The sequence below is a fragment of the Triplophysa rosa genome, linkage group LG6 (assembly GCF_024868665.1).
Source record: "Triplophysa rosa linkage group LG6, Trosa_1v2, whole genome shotgun sequence".
NCBI classification, from domain to species: domain Eukaryota; kingdom Metazoa; phylum Chordata; class Actinopteri; order Cypriniformes; family Nemacheilidae; genus Triplophysa; species Triplophysa rosa.
In genome coordinates, this window is record NC_079895.1 from 16,650,161 (window position 1) to 16,671,933 (window position 21,773).

The 21,773-nt window shown below is 42.5% G+C and overlaps 1 protein-coding gene across 1 annotated transcript in view; it reads right to left on the reverse strand.

The window, feature by feature from the left end:
* man1a2 (mannosidase, alpha, class 1A, member 2) overlaps window positions 1–21,773 on the reverse strand; it is a 106,868-nt gene that overhangs the window by 56,148 nt on the left and 28,947 nt on the right. The window contains exon 3 of the mRNA XM_057335510.1: window positions 16,099–16,357. Coding sequence (XP_057191493.1) covers window positions 16,099–16,357 — 259 coding nt within the window. The remainder of the gene's footprint in view (window positions 1–16,098; window positions 16,358–21,773) is intronic.

A 21,773-nucleotide genomic window follows, 5' to 3' on the forward strand; every position in this document is an offset into this window, starting at 1 on the left:
AGAGCTGCAAAGTCCATGAATCTCTCTTCCTTCCCTCTAAACTTCCACTTGATCATCTGTAACTTTCAATCGCTCTCATGTTTTATTCATGGCCTGTTCAGGGTCGTTCTGACTGTCAATTAACAGTTGTTTTGACTAAGTGGAGGCCTTGTGAAGCGTTGAGAGCACAGTCTGTCTAACACAGAGGGAACTTAAGCCGCCTGTTAAATTGAGCTGGGCTTTTTACCAGCCTATAAAAAAAACTATCAAACCAGTTCTTGACACTGTGCGCATCTGTCGCTATTCAAATCACAATATCACCCTGTGGACCTTTATAATGAAAATGTGTGTCTTAAAAGGATAGTTCACCCCCAAAATCATTAATCATGTCATTTAAAACCTGCATGAGACATGAGATATTTTGAGAAATGTCTCTGTGGTTTTGTGTCCATACTAAGGTTGGGCGATGTCTATCTAATTGGCATCGGATGATGTCTACAGTGAAACATCGCGATGGACGATGACATCGCCCTGAGGCATTATAAAGTGAGGTACGTCTAATTGATTAATTGGATCTGTCTTTATGGATAGCTAGCTGTATTCATGTCAATTCCCGATCATCTCCTCCTTCCCATCAATCGAAAAAGCACATTGTACAGAGAACAAAGAGCAATAGATGAGCCTTGTCGGGTCTTTCTGCTCGACCACTTGAAGGATGGGGCCCGTCCATTGTGCATTTCAATTACCATCAAGCTGCCAGAACACTTGTTTGAACAGCGATCAGTGCACATATCAGCCCTGTAGGCGGATCGGTTATGCCAGACAGGCCCCGTTTCCAGACTACATAAAAGTGAGGGTGCAAGAGACAAATGAGTTCATTTTCTCAGAAACTGTAAGCAGTAACAATGCATCTTTTCCCTGAGGGCCCAGTCACCTTTCCTGAAGCCGTTCCTCTGATTTCAGCGCTCAAATATGATTTTTCTTATTATCATAGGCCTTTTATTTTTAGAGTGCATGATTGCCAGGGAGCAGCGAAGCACTTGGGCGTGTTACAAGGGGCTCGCTGATGGTTTTTACACTGAACGCTGGGTGTAAAGCGTACGGAGGAGATCCTTTTAGAGCACGTCGCTCTGTCTGGAAGGATTCCTAGAGCAGAGACAAAGCCAACTCTAGAGAGGAGAGAGAGAAATAAAAGAAAGAATACAATAAGCCTCTAAAAATATAAATGGAGAAGGGGAACAGAGAATGGAAAAAACAAGTGTGGTTGTGCCAGCTCAATATATGGTTGCTTTCACGCTGCAGCTTTTGTTTGGCATAAAATTTTGAGTAAGCTCGTGTTTGTTTAGGTGCTGTTTTCCCCACTCAGATTCACTGATGTGACCAACTAAATAAACGGAATCAAAGCCTGATCCAGGCTTTTTGGTTTGTCAAGACTTCAGTACAGGTCCCAAATGTTAAAAAACACAATCCTGACCAACTAACCTGATGGTGTAGAATTTACGTGTTATAGTATGATGCATTTTTCACAGCTGCTTGACAATGCCAAAATTATCTTTAGTGAACAGCATGCAGTCTCATTGAATCTCACTGGTTCTTGCACATCTTGTGACTTGTCCTGGGATATTTCATCACAAATGTGAGAACCAACTTACCTATTTTGAGTTACTTATTCCTTTAAAGTTGCAATGAATTAAAACTAAAGCTCAACACATATAAAGGGCAATGTCCCCATCAGGGATTACATTAAGCCAGGACCAGGCCTTAGGTAAATTAGGACATTTAAGTAGTGTTTACAAACATGCCCTACAAAAACATTACAGGTGTGCATCTTGAGACAAAACAGTGGCACTAACAAGATACAGTATGTCAGTTTTACAATGTGCCAGTGCAAGTTATTTTCAGTTAAAGTGTGTAATTTTTTATAGGACCTATTGACAGAAGTGCAATGTAATATACATAACTATGTCTTCAGATGTGTATAAAGAAAGACCTTACATAATTACGTTTTTATAACTTTAGAATGAGGTATTTCTATCTACATACACTGCGGGTCACCTTGCATAGAATTCGCCATGTTGTTTCTACAGTAACCCTAAACGGACAAACTGCTCTACAGAGCATGTTGGGTAAATATGTTATCTCCTTCGGCAAAGAAGCAAAAACGTGACAATGTCATTGTCCTGTGTCAGCCGCCGTAGTGCTTCGAAAGGGAGGGGCGAGCAGTGGAGTGAGTCGCTGGTTGCAATTCGCAACCTCACTACTACTGTATATATTTATTACCGCAGTGCTGGAAGATACAGCTTTTAGAACAACCAAGACCAAACACGTAACAATGCCCTCTACGGAGTTACATTAATTAGTATTAAACCCCCATCAGGCATTTGTGGTGCATTCATAAATCTCTCTATGCAGAGAAACTGTGTCGAATCCACACAGAGGTCAAATAATAACGCTGCTGCCACTCTGAGAGTACGTGACAGTATGACCACAACTGGCAGTTGCCTCTGGTCACTGTGATTCTGTCTGAACTCCTCCCATTCTGTCTAAGATCTGCAAGTTATAGTGCTATAACTTTACACCGGCCATACAGACAGACTTCCATCTCACCCGCATTAATTATGTGACAATGGAATAGAGGCCAACAGAGGTAATAAATTGCCTTTAAGAGCAGTCTGACACAAAGACTGGGGAGAGAGAGCCTTTAGGCAAACAAAAAAGTCACACCCTGACATTACTGCACTACGATTTGATAAGTTAATATTCACCTAACATTCAACTAATTCAGTTGGTGTTCAAGTCCCCAGTGTTAAAAAAGCGTACTCTTTCGAGTGCTAAAAGCAAATTTTTACAGCATGGTATTCAAATGAATAGTTAGTCATCGGTCATCAGAAGTCTGCGGTAGTGCGTAAGTCTGCTATTTACCCTGTTACCTTGTCTTAACTGTCGAACTGGACTGTTCCCTGTTGTTAGTTAAGATTATTTGATCTTGTTTATTTAATTATTCGTTAACTGATTGCTAAGGTGTTAACGTTTTTGTTCTGTTGGGTTGTGTAACTGTGTTACTGAAGTCACTGAAGTACTGAAGTTTCCGTTAGCCGCTCGTTACGGCTAGACATTATAATTTTGCTCTAAAAAGCACAGAGCTAGTTGATCGCTGTTTGATCCATGATCCATTCAAGTCATTCAGGCTTTGTTTTGCTAATTGAGAAGGCGTGTTCCAGCTGTATTCTGTTCGTGCTAATCTCAACACATAGTTAAGCAGTGCGCCAGCCCTCGTGTTCCGCCCTCCTTGTGTGAAGACCGACGAGAGTAAAGACCTGCGACTCTACCTGCGCGACTCCTCAGAGCGAAGACACCGGCAAGGCACATCAGTATATTTAACATTCCTTTGCTTTCATTTAATTGTATACTAACATCATGTGTTTCCAGTTTATTCCTGTACTCCACCGCAGACAGTGTTCTCACCCAAGACGCAAGGCATGACGCGCTCACTCACACGTGCGTCCCATTCACACATCTCCCTTCTACACCTCTGTCTCTCTCTATGGGTCTCTGGAATTGCCAGTCAGCTGTGAACAAGACTGACTTCATCCATGCGTTTGCCAGCCAGTCTGACATTCACATTCTAGGTCTTACTGACACATGGATTCGTCCTGAAGACTCAGCCACACCCGCTGCTCTCTCCACAAACTACTACTCCTCTCATTCTCCCTGCCAAACTGGAAGAGGAGTAGGCACAGGTTTGCTTATCAACAATAATTGGAAATATTCCACACTATCTTGCCTATGCAACAACTATTCATTTGAATACCATGCTGTTAATATCCCTTTTCCCACTCAGCTCAATGTTGTTGTAGTTTACCGCCCCCCCCCCCAGGTCCTCTTCACAACTTCATTGAAGAGTTAGATGTGCTGCTCTCATCATTCCCGGAGGATGGCAGCCCTCTTGTAGTCTTTGGGGACTTCAACATCCACCTGGAGAAACCCTATGCTTCTGACTTCCACACCCTCACCGCCTCGTTCGATCTCACGTGCCTCGCCACAGCCTGTACTCACAGATCAGGAAACCAGCTTGATCTCATCTACACCCGTAACTTCTCCACAGATAACATTAAAGTCACACCTCTTCACATTTCTGACCACTTCTTCATCACTTTCAACATGCTCCTTCCTACATGCACTACACCAACACACCACCACCCGTTTATTTTAGAAGGAACCTTCGCTCTCTCTCCCCTAGCACCCTCTCTGCTAAAGTGACATCCTCTCTTCCCTCCAACATTGCATCTCTAGATGTTGACACTGCCACCGACACCTTATGCTCAACACTTACATCCTATCTAGATAACCTTTGTCCTCTGGCCTCCAGATCAGCTCGCGCCACCCCCTCCTGCCCCTGGCTGTCTGACATCCTCCGTGAACAAACGGAGTACACTCAGAGCTGCTGAAAGGAAATGGCACAAGACCAAGAAACCTGCTGACCTAAGGGACTACCTACTCTCCTCTTTCTCTGCTAGTGTTACCACAGCCAAAACGTCTTTCTATACCACCAAGGTGAGCAATGCACCTAACACTCGGCAGCTTTTCAAGACATTTAACTCTCTTCTTTGCCCCCCTCCTCCCCCGCCCACTTTATCTTTGACTTTTTGGCTGTATTTTTCACTAAAAACATCATCCATCAGCAAACAAATCTCAGCACCTCAGACCTCAGTACACACTACCCTCACTTCAAACATTGAACTCTCCTCTTTCACCCCCACTGACTGACACTGAAGTCACCAGACTTCTCTCCAGCCACCCCACCACCTGTCCCCTTAACCCAATCCCCTCCCATCTCCTTCAGGCCATATCCAGCACACTCACACCTGCACTCACACACATCATCAAACACCTCCCTGCTCACTGGAACTTTTCCATCCACATTCAAACAGGCCCAGGTCACACCCCTACTTAAGAAACCCACATTAGACCCCTCTACTACCGACAGTTACAGACCTGTCTCTCTCCTCCCACTTATTGCAAAAACACTTGAAAGGGCAGATTTCAACCAGGTGTCTTCCTACCTATCCCAGAACAAACTACTGGATGACAAGTAGTCTGGCTTCAAAACAAACCACTCCACTGAGACTGCACTGCTATCGGTCGCAGAAGCACTGCGGCTAGCCAAGGTGGAATCAAAATCCTCAGTCCTGATTCTGCTAGACCTATCTGCAGCGTTTGACACTGTCAATCACCAGATACTGCTAGCAACCCTGTCATCTCTAGGAATCTCAGCCTCTCCTCTCCGCTGGTTCATATCCTACCTCTCCGGCAGATCCTTCAGGGTGTCATGGAGGGGCTCGCTATCCACTGCTCACCACATGATCACTGGGGTCCCTCAGGGATCGGTGCTTGGACCGCTGTTTTTTTCCATCTACACGACATCCTTGGGACCCATCATACGGGCACACGGCTTCTCATATCACTGTTACGCTGATGACACCCAGATCTACATCTCCTTTCATCCAGACGATACCACTGTAGCAGCTGGCATTACAGCCTGCCTAGAAGACATCTCAGCTTGGATGAAAGAGCATCACCTCCAGCTGAACCCTGCCAAGACGGAACTACTTGTGTTTCCGGCACACCCCACGGTACAACACGATCTCACCATCCAACTTAGCAATACCACAATCACTCCTTCCAAAACAGTCAGGAACCTCGGAGTCATATTTGATGAACAGCTGTCCTTCAATGATCACATTGCAAAGACAACGCGGTCATGCCGATATGCCTTATTCAACATTAGAAAGATTAGACCCTATCTCACTGAGCATGCGGCACAACTCCTTGTCCAGGCCCTGGTAATCTCAAGGTTGGACTACTTCAATGCTCTCCTTGCTGGTCTTTCTCCAAAGGCTACCAAACCACTCCAGCTGGTTTAGAAAGCAGCAGCACGCCTCGTCTTCCAACAGCCCAAAAGGGCTCACGTGACACCCCTTTTCATCTCTCTCCACTGGCTACCGGTTGAAGCCCGTATCAGATTCAAGTCACTAATGCTTGCCTACAGGACTATCACTGGATCTGCACCGGCATTTTTTCACCCTCCTACACTCCTACAACCCATCAAGATCCCTGCGTTCAGCATACCAGCGGCGTCTTGTATTGCCTTCCCCTAAGGGGCTGTGTCCACCGAGGCGCATTTACGCGGCTGAAAACACCCGCTGCAGGCGCAGCGTTCTGCCCAAAGTTGAGCATTTTTCAACTCTGGGCACCCGGTCGAACGCCGGCACTGATCGTGGGAAAAACGCATAGCACCAGCGCTGAGCGCAGAAAAAAACGTCTCTGTGGACACAGCCTCTAAGGGCAGTAAACCGCTTACCCGTTCATTCTCATTCACAACTCCTTCCTGGTGGAACATTCTTCCTAACTCGGTCCGGTCAACCACATCTCTCACAACATTAAAAAAACTACTTAAAACCCATCTTTTCTGTGAATACCTGACAGACAAATGAAAAAAAAAACTCTCTAACCCTCTAACACTAACCCTCTCTCTTTCTCTCAACAGGTAGTGGTCTAGCTTTTGTTGAAACCAGTAACTTTGTATTGGCACCTATTGTATCATAAACTCTATGTAAGTCGCTTTGGATAAGAATTACACATAAATGTAAAGTCAGGTGATTTCTTGTGCTTTGCTCTCATGTAATGTGGGATATAATGTTAGCTGTGTCTTGTTCCATAACGTATATGAAGGCAGCATTTAAAGGCATCATGGGAACGCTCACACAAAGCCTGTTCCAAAAAATATGTTAATTATGCTTTAATCCTTTTAAGATATTGGTAGTAGGTATTGTGGGCCAATTCTAGGTTAGCACTGCATGTATTTTTAAACACACTGGAATTTTCCATCCCACAATACATTGTGGTGAGCTTGGTTAAATATATAATTGTGAACACAAAGAATAGGTACAAATATAATTCAATAAATACTAGCATAAACATTTTTTTGTGTTTTGCATTTATGCCTCCTGGGCAATTCAGAGTTATGGATGCGACATTTCAGTCAACTTGAAATATGTTTTCTTTACCATCTGTTAATATGGTTAATAATAACCCCTGATGAGTCCAGACATCAGAAAAAGATCAGTTTAAGCTCAGGTTTTCTATTCTAAAAGATGGAAAAATTCATGACTTATGCATGGGGCATAAAAAGACGCACCTTTTTGAGAGACAACGTACTTTGTAGAATTTCTGTGAATTAAAATGTACAAACCAGAAGCAATAATATGCAACAATTTGAAGAAGGGATGGCTCTTTACAGAACATAATTTTTTTATTTGGATGTAACAATTTTGTTATGGATGTGACAATTCACTTACCTGACCATGGAAAACTTTGCTTTAAAATCACAAAAAGGCTTTAAAAACTTCGAGGCTTGAAATGGGTATTTAAACAACCAAATATTGACATCTGACCTACCAGTATAACAAAAACCTTTCCCATGTGCTTCACGTGGGGAGCACTACCTGCATGAAGCATTAAGTTGCTGCCTATGTTCTGCATTGAACTCATTTATGATGTTTCATTTCAGTAAGACTGCTGCCATTACACTGATCTGCACATGTTGGCAGAATGCAGCTTGCTAGGTTCTGGAACAGAGTTGTTGTGTCAAGCAGATGATCCTTACATTTCACTTACTTTCTGTGACAGCTCTACACAAAAGCAGAATTCTTGCCTAAGTGACCTTGACTGCTGTGCACACATTCGCCTTTTCCCCATATCATCTTCTGAACATATGCGCAACTATGAACCTGCCTTCTGATGCTCTTCAGGTATCAGGCACCCTGCAGTGCTCACACCGACCTTGCCAACAATACTAACAATAACAGAGAAGCAAAGAACTTGCATTCTCACAGCAACCATAATCGTTGGCTAATTGGTCTGATGGGAAGTGAACCAGCTCTGACAACGTGTGTGGCTAAACGCTACTATTCGAGGGTCAGACACACTCTCCCAATTTAAATCTAGATTAAAGACACATCTTTTCAGCCAAGCATTCACTTAATGCATAATATGCAAAATAAATAAGCAAATTAAATAAAAAAATTAATGAACAGCAGCTACGCTAATTATACTCTTTCTGCCTTCCTCCCCTGCCTCAGGACACCCATCCCGAGGTAGGGAGAGATTACACCAGGCCCAGATGAACGTCATATGCCCATCCCTAACAAGAGATTACGCCAGCTCCATCTGAACATCCCGTGCCATCCTCCTGCGAGAGCCTGAGGACTGACTGACCATCCCAGCTCAGGCAATTCCATCCCCAACCAAGAGCAAAGACAGACTATTTGTCACATTAATGCTAAAATTACAATACTTAGTATTTGATGCTATGTTAAGATATATATTTGATGACATCACATGACAGCAGTTTGAAGTTATAACTGCACTCAGTTACATTATGCCACCTAAACAGTTTCAACAAATGAAATTTCCTAAATCACAACTAATAAGCTCTCCTTATTTTTCAAAAACATTTACTCAGTAACTTTTAATCAAAGTCACTGAGTGCAGCTGTGACACATCAGTGGGGAGACTGGTTTCTCCTGAGGTTTTTTTCTCCATTTATTTATCATTGGAGTTTGGGTTCCCCGCCACAGGGTCGTGTTTGGCTTGCTCAACGGGAGACTGCATTTATTAGATATTATTTACTATAATGATCTTGCTTGTTATATAAACACCATGCACTGTGCTGTGTTTTACCTTTTCTGTGTTTTTCTTATTTTCTCCTGTAAAGCTGCTTTGGAAAAACACACAATGTGAAAAGCGCTATATAAATAAAATGCAGGTGCCAAGAGTTGCTGTCCAGAACTATTCAATCTTCTTTCTAAATCTTTCCAAAGGTGAATTTCTGAATGAAACTGGTTACTTTTAGTTTATATAATGAAAGTTAATAGGGACCAGGGCTGGCAAGCTCCTCTTTTGAAGTCATGTGATAAGGAATAGACTGCAACATTCAGACCAGGTCCGTGAAAAGGATCAATCAATTCACAAAATAAATCAAATTTAATACACTGACTCATTCAACAAATTGAACAACTGTACACTGCTATTCAACAAATTGAACACTGCTGCTAATGGGTGTCTGGCATATCATACTATACTGTATACTTTGACCCGGCAGATCGCTAACAGACCAAGCAAATCTACTGGGAAGAAATACACGCTGAACCCTGACAGAAGTCACACATACACTGTGAATAAACCCTGTAATGTTTGAGTGCTATGGAGGAATGAACTGCCTGTCTTGAGGGCCCCTCAGACAAATCAATATACTTGTAAGCTTATCATTGAGTATTATAAGTAACTAGATTTAGAGAACTGTGTCAAAATGAGACTTCTGGAAGCCTATGGAGAACTGAAAGTTTATGGAGTTTATGGAACTGAAACACTAGGTTGGGTTAAATCACTTGAAATGCAAAGGTAGAAAACATATCATCAGTAAAGCACACTGAAAGAGAAAGCGGGAGAGATGCAACACCAAACGGACTTCACAACCTCCTATTCCTACCATTTTCATTTATGCATTTGGCAGACGCTTTTATCCAAAGCGACTTACATTGCATTGTACTACACATTTGTTTCTGACTATGTGCAATCCCCTGGGATCAAACCCATGACCTTGGCGTTGTTAGCGCTATGCTCTAACCACTGAGCCACTTTGTTGTTCCCCCTCCCCTCTCCCTTGTTGGTTATTTTTATTGACTCACCACAACCCAAGTGTTATGTTTGCTTGTCTGCCCCTGATTTTGTTTTCCATGTTTTGTTGGTTCTTGTCACTGTCACAGTCTATCTTGTCCTGTTCGTCTCCTTGAGGAGCGTCAGGGTATCGCTCCTTAAGGCGGGGGTTCTGTCATGATTCTGCCTCATCATATCATGTATTTCTTGGTCTTGTGGCAGAATCTTGGCAGGATCCCTTGTTTCATGTGGAGAGAGACAGTTTTGGTCCGCCATACTCTCTCTCTCCAAGTCTCGTCTCTGCTCCCGCACTTTCATCTCATTATTGCTTGTTAATTAGTTCATGCCCCACACCTGTCCTTTCTTGATTTGCCTTCCTTTATATAGTCCTCATGTTTCATTGTCCTGTGTTCGGTCATTGTGTTCGCTGCGTGTATTCATGTTGTGCTTACCGTCTCCTCATGCTTGTGTTCCTGTTGTGGATTCCCCAGTCTCATCGTAGTAAGTGTTGAGTTTAGTTCATGTCTATTGTTGGTTAGTCTAGTGTTTAGTTAGTCTTTGTCTCTGTTTATCCATGGTTACTGTTTTACCCCCACGTGGGTTCTTGTTTTGTGTTTTATCATTTGAATAAAGTCTTGTGTTAACCCCTTCATCCCCGCTGCCTGCAATTGGGTTCTTCCCCACCTGTTTCATGACATGTGCTGCCCTCTCAGGTACCTTCTTGTGACCAGACAGGAAGCACAGCATGCTATCTACAGTACAGTGTGTTTGCATCAAAGACAATCCACACTTGGCCATTTCTCAATTCCAAGAATGCAAAGAACGGATTCGGATGGATGCGCTGCAATGACTTTTGGGACTTCAGGCGGGTTTGGGTTTGCATACGATGCATCCTTGATATCAAGAACACATCCGAGTACTTCCATGCGCTCTCTGTTGTGTTCTTGAGTACTGGAACAGGACCTTTGATGGTTAATGATGACGTAGAGCGAGAACACAAGATTGCTGAATGCAAATTGAGAAACAGCCATTGAGACAAGCTCAATGATGCAAAAATTCGAAATGACAGAAAATTTTGATTTTGAATTTTTGCATTAGACAGCAATACCAGCACACAGTCTTTGTTGAAGCAAGCAAGGTGAGCTATTATAGCAACAGAGAATTTTTGGAGGCATTATGAGAGCATCTTTCCCAGTTGGCCTGCAACAGCTAAATGAAGTTAGCACTGTGCTAAATCAGCTAAAGCTCTGACGAAAGACAACAAATACAATCAAAAGGTAAGAGGTCAATTTGGTCTGTTAGCATGTGCGTGTGTTTGATACAAGCTAAATCTGGTGTGTTAACGGTTGGCGTGTAAGTGTGAGAGAAAGTGTCAGCATTTTGTGTGTATGTGTAAGATAGTGTGTGAGCATTTTGTGTGTAAGTTTAAGATAAATCTAGTAAATCTGTTAGCATTTTGTGTGTGCGTATAAGGCAAAGAGAGATAAATCTACTGAATTTGTGACAACTGTGCATGTATGGAGATGAGAAAAAACATTTAAGGGATAGTTTCCCTAAAATTGAAAATCATGTCATGACTTTCTTTCTTCTGCAGAACACAAAAAAATATATATTTTGAAGATATATTTGAACACCAGCGGTACCGATTCACTTCAATTGTGCAGACACAAAACCAATGCAAGTGAATGGGTACCCCTGTTGTCCAGTTACCAACGTTCAAAATATATTCTTTTGTGTTTTGCAGAAGAAACAAAGTCATACACGTTTGAAATGACAAGTAAATTATGACAGAATCTTCATTTTTGGGTGAACTATCTCTTTAATGTAAGCAGTTTTTGATGGTAAAGCACAAGCTATGTCCAACACGAAAACACCTAAGCAAATGCATAGAGAGAGAGGTCTGCTTTAGTAAAACAGCTCTTCTGTGTGGTTCTGAAATACACTAAACATGCAATATACAAACTGTCCAGTTTACATCATATTTCACTGACAGAAAAGTGGCAGGACACACACGCATCAAGAATTAAAAAACAGGGTTAAGCCTCGAGTGAACAGCAGATGGCCCTGCTGTGAGGCATCATTTGCCTTATAGCTGTTTTCTGTCCTGTAAAGCAGGGGTCTTCAACGTTTTTTGGGGCAAGGACCCCTTAGATGAGAGATGCATGGAGCAGGGACCCCCTTATACTAAATGTGTAATCAGTAATCACCCTGGTTAATGGCACAAAGACTATTCTAGTGGAGATACGGGTTTTCTCTGGATGCGAAAAAAATCATTGCAGATTTTACGCATTCTGTTGTAACAGCAGGCCGTTTCATTAAGTGTTATTCTTTTTTTTCTTCCGCTTCTCTGTGTGTTGCAGAACACACCGCTATTTTATAATTCTGAGCTCTGTTGTCTTTCTCGTGGATCAGCATTGTCGTGGCTGTTACCCATAAATTCACAAGTTTTTTCTGCAGAGGATCATATCAGACTAAGGAGAGCAACATGCAACGAATCCGCGTTATTTTTGGCACAACATGTTTGAGGTGCACCATCAGTACACGGTGCGTGTTTTGTTTATTTTTAACACGTATGATAGTTTTGTCAGAGTTTACAATGCAGATGAAGTGTGGTATCATTTTCCTCTCAAATTAGTGCTTAGTAGGGATGTAAAGATTCACTCAGCTCACGATGCGATGCGATTCACGATTCTGAACTCACGATGCGATTTATTCACAATTTACTTACGATTTATTTTGAAAAAATGAGTTGAAACCAATTAGAAATGAACAATGTCCCTTGCATTATTTCTTAAATGCTTCACGTTTCTTTGTATGATAAAATAATGTTTTATTTCAAATAACAAAACTAAACTGCAATTTTATAACAAATTAATAATAGAAAAAGTCTCTTTAATATAAACAAACTAATACTGTCTGTGCTTTTCTTGGATTTTTTTGCATTTAAGAAATATCAGAATCCACGTTTAGGTTTGCAGTGAAAATAGCGGCCCCTGCTGTTCAAAAAATGTATTGCGATTCAGTTCAAGCCTCAACTGATTTGAATCGTCACTCATTATAACCGATTTTCAACCGGCTCACGGTGAATCGTTACATCCCTAGTGCTTAGCTTTAACAAATTTTAACAAAAGTTCAGAAATATATGAGAATGCACTTTATTTACACGCATTTCCTTTCATGCGTACTCTGAACTTATTGGAAGGGAGACGATGAAGCAAATGTAACGTTAACTTACTTCTATTGCTTCTGCTGCCTGAATGGATGTTTTTGTTCGCACGCAGGTTAAAATTGCAATAAGCGGGAGCTTCAATGAGTCCGCGCGGCCGTGCACGTGCGCCGCTTAAAGAGAACATTGGTTGTAATATTTCTGTACCCATGCTTTACATATTTAACAAAAAAGTTGCCTGTGAGTAAACAGTAATTTGCGGACCCTTTGCAGTTCCACCGTGGACCCCCTAGGGGCCGCGGACCCCCAGTTGAAAACCCATGCTGTAAGGAATTCAATAAAAAGTCTCTAATCTGTAGAGGAGATCGAAAAAGATGCTTAATGTCCACATTGTCTGGCGTCTCCCCCTATACCGTTGTGACTAGCTGGCATGCCATAAGATTCTGCAGGTTATAAAGAGCTAGAATGAAGCAGATGGCACTGCCCACTGTTGATTCAAATGAGTTTTTTATGTTACCACTATTTAAAAGCTCCAACAATACATTTGCCTCAGCTTTAAACCAAACGACACTCATTACTTCTGGAACGTTACTTTCACTACCAATTACACACAAAAATGTAATTCCTAAAAGCACCAAAATGACGCAAAAGAAAAATACATTTATTTCCAGTTTGAAGGGTTCATTAGAGGCAAGCAGCAATTAAAATAGTAGCGAGCCAATGGAACATTACTGCTAACAGTACTGACTCATCATCTGCAGCCCACAGGCCGTTAAGCTTTATGTAAGAGGTCATAAAGTGTCATTCCCAAGCAAAACATGATCACAAACATTAAACAACTAGATTTTTACATTTGAGGAAAATGTGAGTAGTGCTAAACTCACAAAGTAGCACAAAGTGCTAGTGGTTGGTTGAATGGGGCACCGCAATGTGCATGCAAATGTATTCTGAGTGGTTGCTGGAGCATTTTGAAAGTCAAGAGTCTCTGATATTTGGTCATTAGTGTCTGTACCACAAATTGAGTTACTTGCTAGAATTTAAACACTGGAATCTGAACACGTCTCTAAATCTAAGTAATAGTGATGCTCGCTTGGCAAACATAACTAATAACAGGTTTCCCATCCCCTTCAGCTTCATTTAAGAACAGATCGACATGTGTCAGTTTTGCTTCACAAAATGGTCTGTTGTACATCTGGAACAGTCGAAAACTGCATTACGCCAGCAATAGTCATAGTGTTCTTAAGACATTCTGTTCCCAGTCAGGCACAAATCTCTCAGTGGGAGTAATTATAAAGTTATTGTCATTCAAGATAGGATCCCATTTTCAAAAGATGACAATTATACCTGAAGAGAACCCGCTTTTGTTTCTCATGCAACACAGATGAAATGGGCCAAAACTGTTCAAATTCAAAATTTATGAAGTAATCAACTGAGAAAGAAACTAATACAATTTCAAGCCATCTCAAACCAAAGAAAGAAAGGGTGAGTTTACACTTGGCATTAACATGCGATCTCGGTGATCCGAACAAGCAGATCGGATCTTCAGACAATCAGGACACAGCGCGTTTACACTTGTCAACAAGTGGCTTCCACATCTGGATAACTGATCAGATCTCTATAGTTTCCCGCCCATTATTTTAATAAGCCTGCAATTTAAAAATAGCCCCGGTGCAGGGAAATTTCACAAAACACGTATAACGGGGAGGATGAGCATGTTACAGATTTGATACGCAGCCATGTTGAACTCGAGGCAGCGGTGGGAAGTAAACCGCGGTTAAAACGATTAATTATCTTATATGTAAAGTATAAGCAGAGGACGTTTGTAAAATGACACAAGCTTTTGTACTTGAGCTGTGGCGGGTTTCACTAGCGCGCACACACACAGACTCTAACGGTGTTTTTAAACACATCATTTGTTTATTCATGTCACAGACACATAAAATAATCACATAAGTAGGCCGAAGTTCCTATGATCAAAAGCGACCACTTACATCGTTCTCGTCTATTTGGGTTGGTTCGGCTGAAAGTGACAGCGCGTCGTTTCTTTGGTCTGCGCCCTAAATAGCGTGCTTACTGACATCAGCTATTAGCAACACTATACAATCTTGTTTCTGTGTGTAAATGATATACGGTGTATTCAGAGCTCCGTTTCAAGCTGCCCGTCTGCCGCTTAATCTGTCTTCCGGGGACGGTACTTTCAAGTCAGATCCGTGGGCATGGCTTGTTGGTTTTGACTAAATCTTTGGTGTTTCAAGTCTTACGAAACCTTTACCCTAACCCACACCCTAACCCTAACCTTACTCTAACCATCTAAACTACCTATGATTGTTAAAATTGATGAAAAAACACGTTAGGGTGATGACGTCAGACTCGAAACACAAAGGATTTAGTGAGAGCCGTACGAGACACAAGCGGCAGCAGCCCTTGGGGAACCGGAGAGTTGATTACGCCATATAGGCTACAGTAAACACACACACGTATGTTAGAAACAAGCTGGTATAGTGTTGACATTCGTGTCTGTGACATGAAAATAAACAAATGATGCGTTTTAAGCTGGCGCTGTGTGTGCGAGTCAACGCCATTCATGGCAGTCACAAATACAGCGATGATACAGCTGAAGTGGTCAAGTAAAACATCTCGTGTGATTTGACATAAATCCTCTGTAGGTTAAAGTATCCATGATAATTTTGTGGGAAAATGAACGACTGTGCAACGTTCGTGAGCAAGAGTAAACTTTCCGCTGCATTTGTCAGCTGCTCCGCAGTCTGACAGGTTTCGGACAGACGAGAGAATAATGATAGCGGGGTGGGTTTTCTGTGAAATTGTACCTGTAAATGTAGATAAACTGTCTGGATTGCGCTTACATTACACTGAGATCCGATCACAATGCGTCCTCGACTACCTCTGGATCAGGACACGCTGATCGGATGACATTCCGATCAGAAGCGCGTTTACACTTGTCTTTTCAATGTGTATGTGGACAACATCCAGATACAGGTCGCATGTTAATGCCAAGTGTAAACGCACCCAAAGAAAGAAGAAAGAAAGAAAGAAAGAAAGAAAGAAAGAAAGAAAGAAAGAAAGAAAGAAAGAAAGAAAGAAAGAAAGAAAGAAAGAAAGAAAGAAAGAAAGAAAGAAAGAAACTATCTAAAGCAAAAAAGGCAGTGGCTAATGTTATATACTCAAACACAAGCAAATTAACCTTTTTGAGGCATGACAACACACACTCCTCTCACCTCTCTGATTTTATCCCTCTTTTCCTTGTTATCAGGGTCCCCTGGGTCACCATCGTTGACCCCCACAAGTTTGGGCATGGGTACTGGTGGCAGTGGTTTTGGCCCGTCTTTCTTCTTCAGGTCCTCAGCCACCTTGGTCTTCTCTGTCTGGATCTCCGCCTTCAGCTCCTCTTTGGACTTTCTGAGCTTCTCCTTGGCTTCCTGCAGCGCTCGCTCGTGATCCGCTCGGATCTTGTCACGAAGGCTCTCCTCCTCCTCTCTGCAGGGGTACAATGAAATATTAGGTCAGCAAGGACTACCTCAAATAAAAAAATATTTTTAAAAAATATATAATAATACATGAGGCTGACAGCTCATTGCTAAGAGTCACACGCAGTGATCACAGATGTTGCAAAAAAATCAAGATACTGCCAAGAACTCAGTTCTCAAAGCAATTTCATAATTGTTTTAAACATGTTAATGAAGTGAACCCAACCTACAACAAATTCAATAGAGAATGCCAAAAGCAGAGAGGATGCAAATCTCATGTCTTCATTACACAACATTTTCAAACACGTATAGCTTTAGTTTTCATCAATCTTCAGTCAAAGTGAACAAAAATGTGAAGATTTTATTTTACTGCAAGGACACTTATCAGATTTAATAAAATGCACGGCAACAAAAACAGAATATCTTTGTATAATCTCCTGCAATGTCGCTGTCGAATCTACAGATCTGAAGTCTAGGAACATGGGTTTGAATCCATCAGAGCTCTTACTGAATTAACATTTGACTCTCTTACTGAACCGCAAGTCATTACTTTCATTCAAGTCTGACCTGAAACAAACCGAAAAGTTACATAATAATATTTGCTTTTTTCCTATGAACATAGGACAAATTAGGGGGCAGAGGAACACTTTCCCGAGCCATACACAGATCATATACTGTACATATACATACACACAAATAAGGGTGGAGACCGAAGATCAAGGCTTGTGAATCAACAGGGCAAACTATACTACAGAGGGAGCAGTAGTGGATTGTAAAGAAAAGAGGTCAGGTGGATACAGTGACACAAACAGTGATATGCTGAGACGACATGGGTTATCTCACAGCAGTTCACCAATTGTTCACAGTCTAAAAATGTTTGCCATGTGACAGTCAGACTCGGTGGGGAAGTCATAACCTGGAAATAAAACTACTAAGTGAATCTCACTCAGTTATAGTGTACCTATTGCTCATTCATTATGCCACTAAAAACCGACACCCCCTGAACTACATTGGGTTAAAACTAAATAAAGGTGCTGTGTGTATTTTTTTGGAGAATCTATTGACAGAAATGCAATATAATATACAGTACATAACTATGTCTTCAGAGGTGTATAAAGGCCTTACATAATAAAGCATTATGCTTTTATAACCATAGAATGAGCTATTTCTATCTACATACTAGAGCTGGGCGATTTGGCCTAAAATCAATATTTCGATTAATTGAACATTTGCTCTCGATTACATTTACATTTAGTCATTTAGCAGACACTTTTATCCAAAGCAACTTACAAAGAGTTTAGGGAGCAATAAGCGATATGTCATTCAGAAGTAATAATACAATAGGTGCCAATACAAAGTTACTGGTTTCAACAAAAGCTAGACCACTACCTGTTGAGAGAAAGAGAGAGGGTTAGTGTTAGAGAGGTTTTTTTTTTCTTTTCATTTGTCTGTCAAGTATTCACAGAATAGATGGGTTTTAAGTAGTTTTTTGAATGTTGTGAGAGATGTGGTTGACCGGACCGAGTTAGGAAGAATGTTCCACCAGTAAGGAGTTGTGAATGAGAATGAGCGGGAAAGCGATTTACTGCCCTTATGGGAAGGCAATACAAGACACCGCTGGTTTGCTGAACACAGGGATCTTGATGGGGTGTAGGAGTGTAGGAGGGTGTGAAAGTATGCCGGTGCAGATCCAGTGATAGTCCTGTAGGCAAGCATTAGTGACTTGAATCTGATACAGGCTTCAACCGGTAGCCAGTGGAGGGAGATGAAAGGGGTGTCACGTGAGCCCTTTTGGGCTGTTGGAAGATGAGGCATGCTGCTGCATTCTGAACCAGCTGAAGCGGTTTGACAGCCTTTGCAGGAAGACCAGCAAGGAGAGCATTGCAGTAGTCCAACCTTGAGATTACCAGGGCCTGGACAAGGAGTTGTGCCGCATGCTCAGTGAGATAGGGTCTAACCTTTCTAATGTTGAATAAGGCATATCGGCATGACCGCGTTGTCTTTTCAATGTGATCATTGAAGGACAGCTGTTCATCAAATATGACTCCGAGGTTCCTGACTGTTTTGGGAGGAGTGATTGTGGTATTGCCAAGTTGGATGGTGAGATCGTGTTGCACCGTGGGGTGTGAAGGAAACACGAGTAGTTCTGTCTTGGCAGGGTTCAGCTGGAGGTGATGCTCTTTCATCCAAGCTGAGATGTTTTTTAGGCAGGCTGTACTGCGAGCTGCTACAGTGGTATCGTCTGGGTGCACTATGAATGAGATGTAGATCTGGGTGTCGTCAGCATAACAGTGATACGAGAAGCCGTGTGCCCGTATGATGGGTCCCAAGGATCAGAATCAGAAGAGCTTTATTGCCAAGTGTGCTTGCACACACAAGGAATTTACTTTGGTGTTGGAAGCTTCTAGTACAGATATTCAACACAATGACAATACAATATAATACGATTTACAGTCTAAAAGATTCTAAAATATACATATATAAAATAAATACTATTTTTACAGAAAATGGGGGATAATAACATATAAAAGACATTGTACAGGGTAGTATATAGTAGAATATACATATTAACAGATTGTATGTACACTTGTGCAAATGGATAGTGTAGTAAGTAGAGGTGGTGTTATACATGTGGAAATAAAATATAGATATAATAAGGCACTATAGTGCACACTATAGGAGTAGTGGAAGTGGAATATTGCTCTTAAGGAGCAGTTATCTGTTTAGGAGGGAGATTGCCTGGGGGAAGAAGCTGCTTCTGTGTCTGGAAGTCCTGGTGTTTGGTGCTCTAAAGCGCCGGCCAGAGGGCAACAGTTCAAAAAGTTTGTGTGCTGGGTGTGTGGAGTCAATGATAATGTTTCTTGCCCTGTTTTTCACTCTGGAATCGTACAGGTCCTGAAGTGTGGGCAGAGGAGCACCAATAATTTTCTCAGCACTACGAACTGTCCGTTGTAGTCTTCGTAGGTCTGATTTGGTGGCCGAGCCATACCAAACAGTAATTGAAGTGCACAGAACAGATTCGATGACCACTGAGTAGAACTGGGTCAGTAGCTCCTGTGGTAGGTTGAACTTCCTCAATTGACGGAGGAAGTATAACCTCTGCTGGGCCTTCTTTACAATGGAGTCTATGTGGGACTCCCACTTCAGGTCCTGAGAGATGGTGGAGCCCAGGAACCTGAATGACTCCACAGTATCCACAGTGCTGTCCAGGATGGTGAGGGGAGGAAGTGATGGAGGGTTCCTTCTGAAATCCACTATCATCTCCACTGTCTTGAATGCATTCAGCTCTAGGTTGTTTTGACTACACCAGGCAGCCAGCTGAGCAACCTCCTTTCTGTAGGCAGATTCATCACCGTCTTGAATAAGGCCAATGACTGTGGTGTCATCTGCAAACTTCAGGAGTTTGACAGAAGGGTCTGTAGAGGTGCATTCGTTTGTGTAGAGTGAATATAGCAGTGGAGAAAGAACACATCCTTGAGGAGCTCCGGTGCTGATGGTACATGTGCTGGATTTAAATTTTCCCAACCTCACTAGCTGCTGCCTGTTCGACAGGAAGTTAATAATCCACTGACAGGTAGAGGTTGGCACAGAGAGCTGGGTAAGCTTGGGCAGGAGGAGGTCTGGGATTATGGTGTTGAAGGCCGAGCTGAAGTCTACAAACAGGATCCTGACGTAAGTCCCTGGTCTGTCTAGGTGTTGTAGGATGTAATGCAGTCCCATGTTTACTGCATCGTCCACAGACCTGTTTGCTCGGTAAGCAAACTGGAGGGGATCAAGAAGTGGTCTGGTGATGTCCTTCAGGTGGGCCAGTACAAGTCTCTCAAATGACTTCATGACCACAGATGTTAAAGCAACAGGCCTGTAGTCATTAAGTCCAGAGATTTTGGGTTTCTTCTGTACAGGGATGATGGTGGAGCGTTTGAAGCATGAAGGGACTTCACACTGCTCCAAAGATCTGTTAAAAATATTAGTGAAGATGGGCGACAGCTGCTCCGCACAGACTTTCAGGCAGGAGGGTGAGACATTGTCTGGGCCTGGTGCTTTTCTGATCTTTTGTTTGCGGAAAAGCTGGCAAACATCCTCTTCGCAGATCTTAAGTGCAGGTTGAATGTCAAGAGGAGGTGTTAATGGTATAGCAGAGATAGGGTCAGGGCGGGTGTGAAGGGTGAGACTCTGCATTTCAAAACGACAATAGAAGTCGTTCAGGTCGTCAGCCAGTCGTTGATTACCCATAGACTGAGGGGATAATGGCTTGTAGTTGGTAATGTCTTTCAGGCCTTTCCACACTGATGCAGGGTCGTTGGCTGAAAACTGGTTCTTCAGCTTTTCAGAGTAGCTTCTCTTAGCTGCTCTTATCTCCTTTGTCAGTGTGTTTTTGGCCTGATTATACAAGACTTTGTCCCCACTTCTGTAAGCATCTTCTTTGGCCTGACGAAGCTGTCTCAGTTTCATTGTAAACCATGGTTTGTCATTGTTGTATGTTAAGCGAGTCCTGGTGGGAATACACATGTCCTCACAGAAGCTGATGTAGGATGTCACTGTGTCAGTTAACTCATCCAGATCAGTGGCTGCAGCTTCAAAGACACTCCAATCCGTGCAGTCGAAACAGGCTTGTAAGGCCCGCTCTGTTTCGCTGCTCCATCTCTTTGCTGTTCTTGCTACAGGCTTGGCAGATTTAAGCTTCTGTCTGTAGGTCGGAAGAAGATGAACCAGGCAATGATCAGAGAGACCCAGAGCTGCTCTGGGAACAGAGTGGTATGCATCCCGTATTGTGGTGTAACAGTGATCCAGAATGTTGCTATCTCTGGTGGGGCATGTGATATGCTGCCTGTACTTTGGCAGCTCACGGGAGAGGTTTGCTATGTTAAAGTCCCCAATAATAACAATAAGAGAATCCGGGTGTTGCTGCTCCGTGTCAGTGATGTAATCCGCCAGTTCTTGCAGCGCCGCAAGCATGTGGAGGAATGTAAACATTCACGAGAATAAACGAGGAAAACTCGCGTGGCGAATAAAAAGGTTTGCAGTTGATAGAGAACGCTTCTAAGTACGAAAAGCACATCTTCTTCAGTGTTATTATATCTCTGCACCAACCTTCGTTTATATGAAAACATAATCCACCACCACGCGTCTTCCCTGTTGACTCGGCAATGCGATCCGCTCTGAACAGCTGAAAACCCGGCAGATGTAACGCGCTATCCGGTATGGTGTCATTGAGCCATGTTTCTGTGAAACACAGCGCAGCAGAGTTGGAAAAATCTTTGTTTGTCCTGGTGAGTAAGAGAAGTGAATTTCGTCCGTTTTGTTGGTAAGGGAGCGGACATTCGCCAGGTGTATACTCGGCAGCGGGGTCCTAAATCCGCGTCGTCGGAGTCTGACGAGCGCACCCGCTCGCTTTCCCCACTTGCGTCTTTTAGAGCGTTTGTATA